Source organism: Protopterus annectens, chromosome 2.part2, assembly GCF_019279795.1.
Source record: "Protopterus annectens isolate FY-2018-M chromosome 2.part2, PAN1.0, whole genome shotgun sequence".
Taxonomy (NCBI): Eukaryota; Metazoa; Chordata; order Ceratodontiformes; family Protopteridae; genus Protopterus; species Protopterus annectens.
The window spans coordinates 656,412,144-656,429,552 of NC_056730.1; the positions used below are offsets into that span (position 1 = coordinate 656,412,144).

General features: G+C 38.9%; 1 protein-coding gene across 1 annotated transcript in view; it reads left to right on the forward strand.

Moving 5' to 3' along the window:
• ADAM33 (ADAM metallopeptidase domain 33) overlaps positions 1-17,409 on the forward strand; it is an 897,076-nt gene that overhangs the window by 621,232 nt on the left and 258,435 nt on the right. The window contains exon 10 of the mRNA XM_044064075.1: positions 15,315-15,399. Coding sequence (XP_043920010.1) covers positions 15,315-15,399 — 85 coding nt within the window. The remainder of the gene's footprint in view (positions 1-15,314; positions 15,400-17,409) is intronic.

A 17,409-nucleotide genomic window follows, 5' to 3' on the forward strand; every position in this document is an offset into this window, starting at 1 on the left:
AGGGTATAGGGAGAGTGAGATTCTTAACAGTATACATGATATCCCTACTTTACATGAAGGCACAGCAGCACTTTATTTTGGTCCAATGAATGAGAATATACACAATAGCCATTTGGGTATGCATACTTTTACTAAAGTCCCTTTGTTTTATACTTCAGATAATAGACAGATAGCTGAAATATTTAGTAAGAATTGGTCTATTTTACAATTGGACGAAGATATAAAAAAGATAGTTGGTGAAAGACCCAGCTTTCTGTACAAGAATAGGAAGAATTTGAAGAGACTTTTATGCTATCAGCATAACACAAGGGAATGTAATAGCACAAACAGAGGCGCTACGTATCCCTGTGGGAGTTGTAATTTCTGTAGTTATATCAATACCTCTGACAGGTTTGTTCATCCTAATCTCCACAAGGAATTTATATTATGTGCTGATGCCACATGCAAAACCTCTAAGTATATTTAGCTGAATGCCAAGTTTGCCAATCTTTTTATGTTGGCAAAACAAATAGAACATTCAGGGACAGAATCTGGGAACATGTTTATCATATCAGAAAACATTCTGATCATAATGCCCTGGCCAAGCATGTGACTCGATGTGGAGACACACATTTTTTTCACTTTCAGAGCCCTAGAGGTTATTGTCCCAAGTGCTCATGAAGGTGACATCAGGAATCATACAGAGTACAGGGAAAATAACTGGATAATTATTCTTAGAGCAGAACAGAGGCAGTGGGCTCAACAAAAGAGCCTCAATTAAACCCTTACTGAGAAAGTGTAGAAATATTAAGTAATATGAGTTTATATGACTATGTATATATTTTTATGGATGGATGTATATTTATTTGTGCTTTTTATAAATATATATGTTGTGTTTTGGTAAGGACTGGAATTTCGTTTTTAGACACAAGGAAATTTTATTTCTTACATGCAAATGTTTTATTTTGATGTTGCTTTAAGTGGAGTTAATTAATTAGATCATCCTTGTGATTGGTCTAGAATATCTGAAATTCTGTTTAAGCAGTTGCGATTATTTGAAATGTGTTTTGATCTGAAGAAGCTACTTAGTGAAAGCGCTCATCATTTTATACCTGCAATAAAACAGCTTTTTTATGTTTTACAACAGTTTGTGGACTGCCTGGTTGCTTCGTTATAGCAGTTTATATTTTAAATACTTTTTATTACTTTGTATGATGGAGCATTTATCTGCTGGGTTGTTTGCAGTTATCTACAGTTTGGCTTTATTATTTTATAAATATAGTTTAAGAAACCATTTCCAGTTTTACAGACAAATAATAAAAGAGACATAATATAAAAACAAATAAACTAGCAAAGCCATGGTATTATACTAATATACAATATGTGGTTGTGGGCTATGCTAGAGTTTTATTGTGTAAATATAGTAGTTAGGGTCTGGGCAGCAAATCAGGTTGTTGCTTTGTTGGTATGAAACATGCTTGCCTGTTTTACAGACAAATAATAAAAGAGACATAATATAAAAACAAATAAACTAGCAAAGCCATGGTATTATACTAATATACAATATGTGGTTGTGGGCTATGCTAGAGTTTTATTGTGTAAATATAGTAGTTAGGGTCTGGGCAGCAAATCAGGTTGTTGCTTTGTTGGTATGAAACATGCTTGCCTACATCCCTCGCAAAAGTCTTCAATCTTAGACTCTCCATGAGGTATGCATGTGAGGCGTGGAGCACTGCTGATGTGGTACCGCTTTACAAATCTTTCCACTGACCATAGAAACTACAGACCATTTAAGCCTTTCTAGTATTATTTTTAAATAGTTGATGTTGTTGAGTCTTTCGGCTTTTCCCGGTTAGGGGTCGCCACAGTGGAACTCCGGTCCGCTAATGATTGGTAGTTGATTTTTACGTGCCGAGTTACCAGCCCTGACGCACAACCTTCAACGAAGGTACACCCATTCACCATGTCTCCAGGTAGAAGACGTTCTAGCTGAGAATCAAACCGGACAGCGTCTTACTGCGAGGCGACAATGCTACTGCAGCACCACCACCGCGGGTTATTATTTTTAAATAGTAGAATATATAATCATGGAACTTACAAATAAGGGTATTGGTAGCTTACAGGCCATTGACCCAAACCAGCCTGGCCTTTTTGAAACTAGATTCTGCTTACATACCCTGGTGAATTTCTTTGAGAGAGAGTTACTAGATGAAGGTAAGCCTGTGCACATTACCTGTCTGGAGATGCCTAAGGCTTTTGATACTAATCCACATACTAGCATTATAGAAAAACTGTTACAGCTGAATAGAAACTCGCATTTAACCCATTGGATAGATAATTGATGTTCTTCGTGTTTCACTGCTGCAGTCATTACATTTGGGTAATCTGCTGGCAGGTTGCCCTCAGTCGGCCTGATTAACAAAGTCTTGGGTCCTGCGTCAGTTGCTGCCCCTTCTTCCATGATGTCAGGTCATCAGGGGTATAAAACATGCAGCTGTCGCCATTACATCAGTCTTTCTTGCCGCGCGGTGCCCGAAGCAGAAGCAGTTCGCAAGTGCCGGTCGGCCGACTCCTGAAATTTTCGTTTTCGAGTTTCAGAACCGAAGTCTTCAACTAAAAAGCTAAGTACCCCATTGGGGAAACTTTTTCTTGCTCCTTATCAATGTCAGTAAAAGTTAATAATTGCATTACTTGTGGGAAGCAAATACCTCATAAGGATTTTCATTTGTACTGTATTCCTTGCTTAGGCCCTGACCACAATGTACCTTGCTGGCAGGTTTTGTGCTAAATTTAATAAACGCACTATTAAACGTTGGTATGTTTTTGCTTCTAAATATTTTGGCTCATGCTTTAATTATCCAGAAATGTCATTGGTTAGCAATTCGACTACCGGAATACCTAAAAAATGCAAAGAAAAAGACAGAGACAGGCTGTCGAGGTCCAAAACTGATGACAATGCTTCTCCTAAGCCAGTCGCCAGTTCGCCAGTACTCAGTGAGGTGATTTTGCAGCCTCTGATACCCGCTACTTCTGATTTGCAGGCCTCTACTGAGACCCATTCGGAGTCCGGTATGCTGCGAGATGCTTCAATTATGGAACCCGTGGATGTCTCTACCTTAGATGGGTCTGGAGCCGCTGTGCAGGCACCGGCTTCTGAGGGTGTTTCAGGCCTACAGATTTGTATATTAGACCGACGCCATCTTCAAAAACTAAGGCTAAAATCTAAACCTATGTCTAAAAAACTGATGCCTGGGCCACATGTGCAGGCCCCTATGCCTAAAAAACAAATGATCAAAATGGCTGAAGATTTAATTACTCTGATCAGGGGTAGTCAACCCCCCTTCTAAGAGGCCTAGGCAAGACATTGATTATGAATCTTCTGAACAGGATTCTATTTCTTCTGTCTCTTCTAATGAACAGGATTTGTCTATACCTACTTATGAGGACTCTGATGCAGAAGATTCCATTCCTTCTGCTTCTCCCCCTGAGGATTTTTCTTTTGGGGATACTTTGCATACCTTAAGGGAACATTTCCACTGAGAAAGTCAGGATTTCTCTGAATCTAAAAAGCGACTTAGGGATTTTCTTCTTCTTCCTCAGCATAGGCCTTTGGCAATACCTCCTGTTCTAGACATTGTCGATGATGTTTTTTCAGAGTCTAGTATGGCTCCTGATTCTTTGCCTCTGGCTCTTTGTAAGCCAGACAGACACTACAGGGTTCCTGACTCCCACAAATTCCTTTTCAAAAATCCTATTGCAGATCCTGAAATCATTTCTCAGGGTCCCAAAGGCATTAAGGCTTCTACTGCTAAAAATCCTACCCCTTCTGATAGAGATTCCAGGGTGCTGGAAAGATGGGGTAAGAAGGTTTACACTTCTGCAACCTTGGCAATCAGGCCTTTAAACTGTCAATTTCATATGCTTAAATATCAACAGCATATCATGGGACTGCTTAAACAGAAAATGATGTTAATTTCTGACTGTGTGGAAAATAAAGATTTACAGGATTTATTGCATTCAGCTGTACAAGTTGGAAAACATACTTTGCAATGTGGTTTTGATTCTTTGGAGGCCTCTTGCAGGGCTGCTGTAACTGGGTCTGTGCTAAGAAGACATGCGTGGCTCAAAGAGCAAACTCTGCCTGATCATGTTAAAGCAAAATTGTTGGATGCTCCTTTACAACAGGACTGTCTCTTTGGTAATAAGGCTGAAGAAGTTTTAAAAAAGATGGAAGATAAAGCTAAATCTATGCAAACTGTGAAAGATTTTTTACAAGTGCAACCTCCAAGATTTAGTAGGCACTGGCCTACTAAGAACTGGTCTTTTCCAATTCCTTCAAGAGCCACTCAAGTCAAACCCAAACATTCCAAAGGCTCCAGGTTTCAGTCACAAGGGACTTTTAGAACAAAACAATGGGGTGCCTCCTCCTCCAAATCTGGAAACAACAAGACACCTCCCTATGGTAAGCAGTCTCAATGACTTCCCTCTACACTTACCAAGCACTTACCTTTTAGCCACCCCTTTGGGGGGGGAACTGTAACTTCATGCAAGAAACTGGCAACTTATAACCCAGGACAAATGGGTTTTAAATATAGTATCCCAGGGGTACAGATTTCATTTCCACACATTGCCAATCCCAAATGGATGGCCAGACCTGCCCCTAAATCAGTGGGCAGAGGCCCAGAAACAAGTACTGTCCCTCATGAACATGGGCGCTATTCAACCAGTACCAGAAAAGGAAAAGGGACAAGGTTTCTATTTAAGACTTTTCCTGGTACCCAGAAAAGACAAATCATGGCATCCAATTCTGGACTTATCTACTCTAAACACATTTCTGGACATTCCAAAATTCAAGATGCTGACTCTTCAATAGTTACTTCCTATGCTAGGCAAAGATGCCTGGTTGGTAACTCTAAACTTAAAAGAGGCTTACCTGCATATCCCAATCAGGGAATCTTGCAGAAGATAACTATACCACCAAGACAACGAACAGTCCACCTTTTATTACTTAGCGCCTCGGCTATACAGCCTTCACAGAGTAAAATAACATAAAAAGCATCAAGATTATATACACCTAAGCTTTACAAAACACACCCACTGCAATTAATCAATTAAGTTAAATTAAATTACATATTTCCAGTCACATTCCTTATTTAACCCTAAGGGTTCCAAAGTATTAAACTTTAAAATATATAATGTCTCCTTTTTGCATAGCTTAACATCCAGATTCACTAGATCCCCCAAGAGTGTCTCAACCTTTTCCAAAACACAACCAATAATATGATTAGGGTTACAACTGTGAAATTCAGAAAAATGACTACCAAGGGGGCTATCAATTTTGGAATTTTTTTATATCTCTTAGATGTTCTTGAAAATGAACTTTAAAAAATCTTGCAGAAGGTACCTCTGCTTCAAAGCAGGCTACTTGCATTACCAGTACTCTACACTGCCCTTTGGCTTATCTACTGCACCCAGGGTCTTCACAAAGTGCCTGGCTCCAGTAATTGCATTTTGCAGGCAAAGAAATATTCAAATATATCCATACCTGTACGATTGTCTAATGCAGGCAGAAAACAGGGCCATTCTTCTAAAACATCTGGGGTTTGTAAAAAGGGTTCTAACTTGTTTAGGGTACACTATAAACAAAAAGAAATCACAACTGGTACCCTCTCAAAAAATTACATTCCTGGGTGCAAGCTTGAATACAACTGCCCAGATGGCTTACCTTATACCAGAAAAGCAAATACATTTGGTAACTTGCTTCAAACAGGTGGCCACAAAAACCCTGCTATCTGCAAGACAAATTCTGCAAGCCTTGGGGTTCATGGCCTCCTGCAGTCTTCTAATTCCATATGCAAGACTGCATATGAGGAAACTTTGGTGGTCATCATCATCTGGCAGAGAAGTGTATTCAGGGCAAATGGAACCCAAATCAAATGCACCTTCATATCAATCAAAAAAAATGCTAGCTGTACAGAATGTACTGACAGCCTTCAAGGACTACCTTCATCCAGGACAATTAATGATAAAGACAGACAACACCACAGTTATGTGGTACACACTCCTACCCCCTTTGCAGACTAGCCATGGCATTGTGGAACACAGCCTTGACCTATCAAATACAACTACAAGCTCAATTCCTGCCAGGAAACCTGAATACTCTGGCAGACGAACTAAGCAGAAATCTCATGGACCCACACAAATGGAAACTGGAACCACGGATTTTCAACATGTTGACATGCAAATGGGGGAGTCCAGACATAGATCTTTTTGCCTCACCCCAGAACTATCAACTGGACAAATTCTGCACAAGAACGTATCACAAAAAAGCCTGGAAAGTGGATGCTCTATCCTTCAGCTGGAAAAACCTGTCTGTCTATGCCTTTCCCCCTTTGTCTCTGCTCTCCAAAGTTCTACTAAAAGTCAAACAGGACAAACAAAAATGATTTTGATTGCTCCAGACTGGCTTCGCCAACACTGGTACCCACTCCTGCGCAATGTGTCACACCTTCTACCGTGGCACCTGCCTCAGACACCTTACTTACTGTCTCAGCAGAACAACCAAATTCGGCACACTCAGCTCCAAACTTTGAATCTTGCAGCGTGGCTAATCACCTAAATTCACCCTTAGCATCCCTCAGCAAACCTGTTCTGGATGTCATTTTGGAGGCAAGAAGGCCTAGTACTAGAAAATCTTATGCTGACAAATGGAAAAGATTCTGTGCCTGGAATCAATCACAAGGGATAAGCACAGTAGTACCCAATATTCCTCAGATTTTACAATACTTAACTGAAATGCTTCACAAGTGCCTGTCCTTTTTTTCCATAAAAATACATGCCTCAGCTATTTCAGCTCATTACAACACCGAACCTCCCCTCTTCTCTCATCCTCTGCTAAAGCAGTATCTCAGAGGGGCCAAAAAACTTAAGACCACCCAGGAGAGCTCCAACCCCTGCCTAGGACCTCAATTTTGTATTGGAAAGACTCACTCTCCCTCCTTTCGAGCCAGCTGCTACTGCAGATTTAAAATTTCTATCCTGGAAAACAGCTTTCCTTTTAGCAGTCACTTCAGCTAGAAGGATTTGCAAATTACAGGCTCTTATGGCAGTGGAGCCTTTCATTATTTTTCATGCGGACAGGGTGTCTCTCAGGACCAATCCATCCTTCAAGCCTAAGGTGGTATCCAGTGTGGCTCTTAATCAGACCATGCATTTGCCAACTTTCTTTCCCAATCCACAGAACAAGGGGGAACAGATTCTGCATTCACTGGATGTACACAGATAACTTAGATTTTACTTAAACAGGGCAAAATCTCAAAGAAAATCTGATCAACTACTGGTGGCATTTGCTGCAGGGGCAGAGGGAAAGGCTATTTCAAAGCAGACTATTTCCAAATGGATAAGCCATTGTATTTGTTTCTGCTATATGCACCATGGTAAAACTATCCCCCAGGGGATCTGATCTCATTCCACCAGGGCTGCATCTACTTCTACAGCCTTTCTCAGAGGTGTTCCTACCAGAGACATTCTAGAAGCTGCTACCTGGAGCTCAGTTCATACGTTCACCAAACATTACCATTTACCTTTCTTCTCTAAATCCAGAGCTGGCTTTGCCACTGCTGATCTGCAGGGCCTTATAGCTGGTCCTAATGCTGTATAATTTCCTCCACCCTACCATAGCTTTGGGAATCTACCCAAATGTGATGACTGCAACAGTGAAACACGAAGAACATAGTACAGCTGTGTACACTTACCATAAATGTAGATGTTCGAGTGTATTCACTGTTGCAGTCCTGGTTATCCTCCCTCCAGCCCCCTATTTTTTTCTGACTATACCTATACTTTCTTTCACTATGCTTATAAGCCCTTTTGGTGTATTTGCTTTTGGGATTGGAGGTATTTTTTTGTGTTTTTTTTTAATTTTATTTGCTCCCCATTTGGGGGTACCTATCATCTGGGGCAAGAAAAACTGATGTAATGGCATCAACTGCATGTTTTATACCCCTGATGACCTGACGTCATGGAAGAAGGGACAGCAACCGATGCAGGATCCAAGATTTTGTTAATCAGGCAGATGGAGGGCAACCTGCCAGCAGATTACTCAAATGTAATGACTGCAATAGTGAGTACACTCAAACATCTACATTTATGGTAAGTGTACACAACTGTACTGTTTGCAGACATAACCCACTTAGTGAGTTGGTGGTACATTTTCCTCAAAAAATAACCAGCTAGACATGCATTGCATTTCCCAGAATTCCATGTTAACACCACTACTCTTCCTCATCTGCTTTTCTGGTGTCAGTACTGACATCAAGGACTTCTGACTGACTAAGATTGTTGATGACTGCAAACTTGATACTCTTATCCTTCAAAAGGGTCCATAACCAGAACCATGGATTAAATCTAGATGCAAACAAATGCAATGTGATCTTCTTTGGGAAATATGAGTACATTTCCACATACCACATATGCAGAGCCATACTTAGATCATCTGGCAACCTAGCAAGCTCCCCACACTGCCGCCCCCTTCAATCCATGCTTGAAGATAAAAAAAAAAAGCCTTTCCAAATTTGAGGAAACAAAATTGCAGCACATTTCTACAGTTACTACCACACTCTGAGAGTCTAATTGTAACTGTGAATGCAGATGAAGGTGCTTCTGAATGGCTGTTTCTACAAGCTACACCTGTGACCATAGTTAAACTAGAGAGGATCCCATAATCTCAGAACCCACATGAGCACCTGCAAAGCACACTGAGCATGTATGGGCAGAGTAGTTGCACAAACAGAGATGTTGTGTAACATTTATTATATCTTTAGTCAATGGAGGCACTAAGGGGCAATCAAAGTCTCAAAGTTATACCTTATTCAGATCGTACATGCATGTTTTGCAATTTCTCACACCTTTATGTTAGTCTGGCATACTGTTAATATTGGACCTTCCTTTTTCACACTCAGCCAAAAGTTATGTTACTGAGTTGCCCCATGTTGCACAGCAGTTGGCAAAATGAAAAAAATAGGTGTGACCTTGATATGGCAGCATCATTCTCTAGAAAATGGCCTTGGCTTCCTACAGCACTGTGTATGTGTGTCAGCGCATCCAGGTGGTGCAATAAGGAATCTAAAATCTTCCTGTATTTGCTGAACTGGGTCGACCAGAAGTGCCTTCTTGGGAACGCCTATGAGAAGCACAAAAAATGCTTCAAAACACAAACTACGAAAATACTTGTTGCTAGAAGTCAAACAGCTCAAAACCAAGCCGTAAAACTTCTGGTGTTGCTCATAAAGTGCGATACAATCCAATAAAAGTGTAAAACAGGTTTAATCCAAGGAATACAGTACAGTCCAGTAAGCGTATAAGCGCTTTTGTTTTAAACCCTTTAAAACTTCATCAGATACAAATTGTAACAGTTCTAGAGCCATTTAAATAAATATCACCGGTCATGTGATCCTTTTAAAATTTTAAATCAATATTCCCCTATTATACACATCCCCCCAAAAATATACATATTGTCATTAATTCATGCCTTAGTATATATCAATATAGCAATAACCCACGCCTGGGTGTGGGTAATGCTGGATTTACCCACGGTCGGTGTGGTTTGGTCACTAAGGCGAAGCCCGAGTGGCCAAACAAAGACAACCATGGGTAAATCCAGCATTACCCACACCCAGAAGTGGGTTATTGCTATTATACAATGACACTATTTAAGAAAAAAAATACTTAGTTTTCTTAAATAATGGCATTGTATAATGCCTCCTTGCTGCCCTTCCACAGCTGTCTGGTATTCTGCGGCAGTTCTGATGTACTGCGCATGCATATGCTTACGCAGTACATCAGAGCTGTGGGTGGAAGCAACGAAGAAAGCAAGATCTCCGTTGCTTTTTACAAACCGTCTTGCTATGTTAAAGGAGTTTAACATAGCGAGACAGCTTTAAAAAAAGCAACGTAGAATCTCTGTTGCTTTTTTTTAAAGCTGTCTCGCTATGTTAAACCCATTTAACATAGCAAGACAGCTTTTAAAAAAGCAATGGAGAAAGGAAGATCTCCGTTACTTTTTTTAAAGCTGTCTTGCTATGTTAAACTCCTTTAACATAGCGAGACAGTGTCTAAAAAGCAACGGAGATCAGGCGTTCTCCGTTGCTGTAAAAAAAGACATACTAATGGAAAAAGTCCGGGCAACCGGACCTTTTTCCATTAGTATAAGTCTGATTTACAATGTGCACGCCCACATTTTGGAATATTAATGGGGGGGTCATTGTATAATTATACTGTTTTAATTGTTGTACTATTGAAATTGAATCATGTTATATGCACAAGAATTTTTATAAATAAACCATTAATAATAACAATAAAAAAAAGCAGCTCCTATAAGAGTCCTGGCATAGGGTGGATGCATGGTACTGTCTTGCCAAGGTTGTCACTCATACAACAGCCATACCTCACTCTGGGTGAGCAGAACAGGCATCTCTACAATAACCTGTAAATATTTCAGCCTATGTTTCTGCACCAGTGAGAAGAAGAGGTCAGAATAAGGGCACATGAGATGTATTACAAGTATCTCTGTGCAGTTGTTGTAGGCCTTTTGTTTCCTGGTTAATATATTAAATGCATGTAACTAAATGATTACATTTTTTTCTCCACAGCTTAGGAAGCTGTCAAGAAGAATAGTCTCCTATTCTATAGGAGGATAGAATGAGGTCCCAGGTGCATGGGTGGATATGCTGTTCACTTTCTATTGAAATGTTCTTACCGCAGAAATACTTTGTAACTGCATTACTTTTGAGAAAATTGCCTGCATTTCTGTAAATCCTAATTTAGGAAGTATTGTTATGTATAAATATACAGGTATTGGTACTAATGTTAATATGGCTTCCTGAACATGGGTCGTCAACTAGTCAGGCAGTGTGTGCATATATATATATATATATATATATATATATATATATATATATATATATATATATATATATATATATATATATCCATTCCAGTTGTAGGCCTGAACACAAATGCCAGTGGTACTGTAAATGATAGAAACAGAAAGGCATTTGGCCATACTGACAGGATGCTGTTCAAGCATTTTGTATGTAGAGCAGTACTAATAATCCTATCAGTAATAATCACTAACTACCTCCGGTATCTATCAGTAATAGTCACTGTATGTAGTACACCCTCAGGAGGCTTACCTGTGAGCAGCATGTTAGGTAGAACATCATATCATTACAACCTTTAGCTCTCAAACAACTGTGTTGTTCCTCAAGGCTTTTCTTCTTTTGCTGTTGTACTTATAGTTTGTATCATGCATTTAGATGTAAAGTTCTGTTATTCAGTTCATATTTTGATTTGATGCAGTTTCTTCCCCTTGTCACTATCCTTTATTTTTAAAAGCTTTTTGTTATGTTTGTTGTTATATTTCTCTCCCGTTATTTTACAATTATGTACAGCAGCTGCCATGGCAGTGCAAGTAGCTATGTTTGGTTCTAATGTGTTACAGCAATTCCAGCCAGCCACAGCATCTGATCCAAATCCAGCTAGGGCTGCCTTCCCAGAGGCTGCACTAGGGGAGCATGATCTACCATCCTCCCTTGCCCCTGCTGGTGCTACACTGACTGGGAGCAAAGTTGTTTCCAATGGTGGCTCTTCCAAAGGTGGTCAATATGTCACACATAGAGTGCTGGCAGAGCTAATGTTGGAACTGGCAGACCATTGGATAAATGTCTGAACTGACCACCAGGAAAGACTCCTCTTGCAATACGCAGAGTTGCATTTCTGCTTGGTCTTGCTTGCAACATCACAGCTAGGACCGATTGGAAAGGGTGGGCATGGTGCTGTCTGACCTTCCTAGAGATAACACAGGTAAGGTGGAATAGTAGACCACATCCAATGTATTCCCAGCCCAGTGTATACCATCCTTTTATGTCCATTACCCCATCATGAGGTTTTACCCTTTGCTTGTCTGATCTTTCTAAAACCATTGTCTTCCCTTCTCCTTCTGTCAGTCAGGGCTAGCACCTCCCCTATTAGTCTTTTGTCTTTATTATGTGTTTGTTTGTCCCTGCTACCCACACTCAACTACTTACCATACATTTCACCTTCCATTACACCTTTCCCCATGTTTATTTCATGGAAAAAATGCACCTATCCCACAAAAAAACACACCCTTCTTCCCCCTCCCACATCACATTTTTTCCTTTCCTGTTACTCTTGTGTGTTTTAGTCTTCTTCTTAACCACTTTTTTCATTCCATCCTATACACCTGTTTGGTCCTTTAAAGTGACATTTTGTTTTTTTCATCTTATTGCTTTTTTGCACATATGCATGCGCTGAGAGGTGTACTCCCTCTATGTTCGACAGTTTTGTTCATCAGATTACACACCCACCCCTGTAGGCGTCTTTCCCTCACTGCAGGTCCTTTTCTGTGTATAAGCAGGATTAGTAATTAGCTGCAGTTTAACCTCAGAATTTTCATGTTTTTGATTGATAATGTGTTTTTTGCCACATCTTACCCAGGTAATAAACAGCGGGAAGCTAATCACCATCACAGTGAGCATGTTTCTAAGTCCTAATGATTGTCTTTTGCATATCAAAGTTGAATACAGCTATGAAAGTCGATCTACATTTCACATTTGTAACATTAGTTTAAATATGACATTACTGCATACATGCATGATCCAAGGAAGAGCAGGAGACAAGCTTCAGTTTATGTGCTACAGAAACATTATTCTTGTGCTACAGAAGCCGTTATTTTTGTTTTCACTTCATTTTTTCTACATTTCAGTGTAACAGCAAAGTTTTATCTTGGGTATTAATTTGTGATTCTCAAAAAATGAAATCCCATTTTGATGAGATGAAATTAAAGAATTATACCCATGATTTTTAAATGTAATTTTTGGTCATTACCATGATTTTGTTATACCTTTCTAATACAGCTCTGTATCTGTACAAACACATATAAAAACAAATTATAGGTACAGAACACTTAAAATGCAAGCTGACTATTATAAACAGTAAATAAAATAAAAGAAGAAATATGGATTGTGGTGAATGAGTGCTCTGTCCTAATATGTCAAATTCCATGAAAATTTGGTGTTTTCACAATACTCGTATAGTACATATTTGGCATCTACTAATATTTTTCCTGGAAAAAAATAGAAAATTGATGTTCTTGTTTCTTATGTGTAGAATGTATACTGAATTATGAAGTTAAATGTTGCTTTAGCTTTTGATGTTTTAGATACCTGGCATGATAGGTATACAGGTGGCACCTGTACTCACCAGTTGACTCTGCATAGTTTTAAGTTTAAAAATGGAAGTACAATTTTATGAAGAACGTTAATAATATGAGAAATAGTTACTGTTCTTTCAAAGAAAAATGCCAGGAAAGTTACCTATCTGTATTTGAGCTGTATCAAATTACATGTATACATAACTGGTTCATATTAAAAGCAGAGAAAAACAACTAATTTCCTTTTTAACAAGACTGTAATATGTAAAAGAAAAAATTGTAAAATGGGGTATAACTGCATCTTCCATTGCAAAAATATATTACAACTTGGGGATGGAAATAAGCCTTGCTTCTGAACTGTGCGCACTATTACACTATTGCAGAGTCTGCTGCTTGAAGATTCTGTCAAGGTTACATGAGGATGTCTTATTTGGAGAGTTTGCTTTGAGTCCACCATCCCCCACACACATGCACACACCAGAAGTATAGAGATGTTATAAAAGGAATGGTGTCTTCTAAAACTAAACTAAATCCACAGGAAATCCTGCTTTGGGAACTTACAAACAGAGGGACTGAATGTTAAAAGAAACAAAAGTACAGAAGCTACACAAGTTATTGCTTCTTTACTAGAGGATATCATCAGAGACACAGGTCAACTGTATGCCACTTTGGAGTGAAAAGTCAGAAACAATAAGGGTATGCTATAACTGTTATCCAGAAGAACACAATTTCTACCTTAGATTTAGATTTTTCATGATGATTTGTCTTTTTTTTTTTTTTTTTTTTTTTTTTTTAAGATTTATATTTTCAGTTTTTTGTGCAATCCTTTTGCTTGCATATTTACTTGGAAACAGAATGCTTTATTGTATTTATTTCAAGGAAAGAATTTTTATTATTCATCACTGAATACTTTTTGGCTGATATTTTATGTATTAGCTTAAGGGTTTATGCACGTTACCTGTGCAACATGTGGGGCCTTCATTGAAAAGGAGTCTGCTTAGAATTAATTGCTACAATTTGAATATTTGTTTATTTATTTGCCATTGATTACCAGAAAAGTCCACCTGGGCAAAGTCCCAAGTTTAACAGATGATTACCATAATAATTTCACTATACAGTATTTAAAAATGCTAAAGTTACCTGCAGCTAAGGAACATTCAGCACAGTATTATATTACAATTTCTTTATCAAGTCACACTAAAATGTTAGTTCACAGACAGCAGATGAGTCATATGCATGCTTTATCTAAACACTTATCATTTAAGGGATTCACTTTAGAAGCTCGAAATAGTGAAATGTCGAAATTCAGTATTTCGAGCCCATAAAGTGGAATCCTGACAAGAACAAAAGCTCAGAAGCATGAAATTCAAAACCTCGAATACTGGAGGTTTTGAATTTCGCGTTTCTGAGGTTCTGCTGTGGTTACGGATTCAGGTAAGTGTGTGTGTTAAGAGTTTTGTGTAGGGGCTGCGGTGTGTTAGTGTGTTTAGTTACTATGATGTGTGTGTGCGAGCAGAATGTAGCTTGTGTGGTGGTGTTGTGAGTGTGTCTGTGTGTAGTGTGACCTCGGAGTTAGAATATATAAGTGGGGGGTGCAGGGTGGCTTGCCCCCACTGCTTTTAAGTAGTAGAGAGATTGTGTTTGTGTGTGGGGAGGGTGGTGTGTGTGTGTGGTATGTAAAATTATTTTGTTCAGATTTCAATTACAGTTGGTAAGATTGCACTAAAACTTATGGGGATCAGTCTAAGGTGGTTGAAATGCTAGAAAGCCAGTAAATATAACTATGACCTGTAGATATCCAGTGTGGAGTTTATTTGGGTGTATCCAAGTGCCTGTTCTCCAAAGTAGCAGTGACCATTTATTGTACATCCTTAAAGCCAATTGCCCTTTGTATTTTAAGGGGTAAAAGTGATGGAAATCAAATTTGACTGTTAGAATCATAAACTGAAACATCTACTTACTCATATGATTAGAATACTGTATTATTTATTAGTACATACAGAAATAGTCATAAAAGCCATATATGTTTTTGATTTGTGTTTAAAAGGTATGTTACATTATTGCTTCCTGTCTATGTAACATTCTTTTTTGTGTTTCTTTCCAGTGGGAAGAACTTCAAAGATTATTCAATCGGGGAAGCTTTTCTTGCAAAAATGTGCTCACCAGAAAAAAGTGGAGGCATTGTCAAGGTGCGGTATTAACAGAGGAACCGATGTAATTTTCCACTGTTCCTGTAATCCACTGAGGTCTTTTATTCATCCATTAATCATTTGTATTTTATAGATGAAAGCACTTAAGATAAATTAACTAGCTCAACAGTTTGGAAGAACTGCAACAAGGCTTAAGATATACTGAATTGTGTTGGAAACCCAGTGGGGTTAGTGAATCATTCTTCAATTACCCAAAGTACTAGATTTATAATAGCTGGACTTCTGCGGTGGTGCAGAGGTAGCATTGTTGCCTCACAGCAAGAGGTTCTCCTGTTCGATTCTCAGCTTGGGTTGGGAGTGCCTTCTATGTGGAGTCTGCATGTCCTCCCTGCGGTTGAGTGGGCGTTCGAAAGACATGCGTTGAATGGGTGTGCCTTTGTTGAAGGTTGGGCTGGCAACTCGACACCATAAAAACTAACTGCCAATCATTAGCAGACCGGAGTTCCGCTGTGGTGACCCCTAACCGGGAAAAGGCAAACAACAACTAGTTTTATAATAGTTCTTTCTAGGCAGAAATGAAATATACATTAAAATTTTCCAACTCAAATCAACAGGGGCTACATTAAAGTAGCAATACTTATATGTGTATATATTTATTTTATTTTATTTTATTTTACATTTGTTGACCAGGCTGGTCCAACTGGATACATGCCCATTTTCAGCAGAGGCCCGGGGAGAAAAGCTCCAAGTGAAACAGTTAAAAATAGCAAATTTACAGATTTTACTCAGATAAAAATATACAATAGCACACAACAGCACACAAAAGATTCACTCAGGGAGAAAAAAAAGTACAAGAGAAAAAATAATAAATAAATAAAATAAGGAATAGTGCAGTTATATATTACTGAAGTAACAGACTAATACAGAGAATATTACAGATAGAACAACAGGAATTAATTACAGGGAGAGAGTTCAAAATTAAGAGAGGTAACATAAAGGAAGATAAGTGCTACTTTGTATGTCGGGTAATGTGAACATACTAGTAGCAAAAGGCAAGCTTTGTATGCAGGAGAATGTGAACATACTAGTAGGAAAGGCAGTCTAGTCAGGGTTAGTGCAGGGGCAAAGCCAGTGAGTTTTGAGGTGGGTTTTGAGATGAGATTTAAAGCTGGGAAGAGAGGAGACTGAAGTGAGGTTGTCAGGAAGAGAGTTCCAAGCTTTTCCTACAGTGTTAGAGAACAAGGAGGCTCCTGCCAGGTTATTGGATTTACATGTTGATATAAGAAGTTTGTTAGAAGAACATAGGCTTTTGAGGTTGCAATATGATGTAATAAGAGTATTGAGAATAGGGGTGTTGTTGGGTTTATAGAGGATTTTCTGGGCTAAGGAGAGCTGATGAAATAAGATCAGATTTTGAAGTTCAAGCCATCCTATTTGCCAAAGGTTTAAGCAGTGATGAGTTCTGAACATGGAGTTAGAGGCAAATCTGCTGTTGAAAGTGACTGCCAGTTTGGAGAGGTTAGTTTTGGACAGGTTAGTGTAAATAGGGGAGGCATAAAGTAGGGTGGAGATAAGATGTGAATGGGCAATGCAAGTTTTAGCAAGAGGTGTAGGAAATGGTTTAATTCTATACAGGGAGCCTAGTTTTCTGTTAACTAATTTTATAGTGTTGTTAATGTGACAGTCAAAACATAGGTTATTGTCTATCTCTATTCCGAGGAGCCTGGTGGAAGAGTCAGGTGTTATGATAGTACCATTGTTAGACAAGACAAAGAAGTTGAGAGGAGAGGATTTACAGGTGGAGGAGAAGAGTAACAGTTTGTTTTTTTGGGGTTTAAGATTAAGCAACATTTAAGGAACCAAGTTTCAACTGTTCTGAAAGTTTGTTGGGTGATGGAATGTAGTTCTGAGGGGGAAGAGGCAGAGCAAATCAAAGTAGAATCATCAGTGTATTGTATACAGTTTGCAGAGGGAATAGTGGTGTGAAGATCATTTATAAAAATAGAGAAAAGGAGGGGGCCCAGTAAAGAGCCTTTTGGGTCTCCAAGG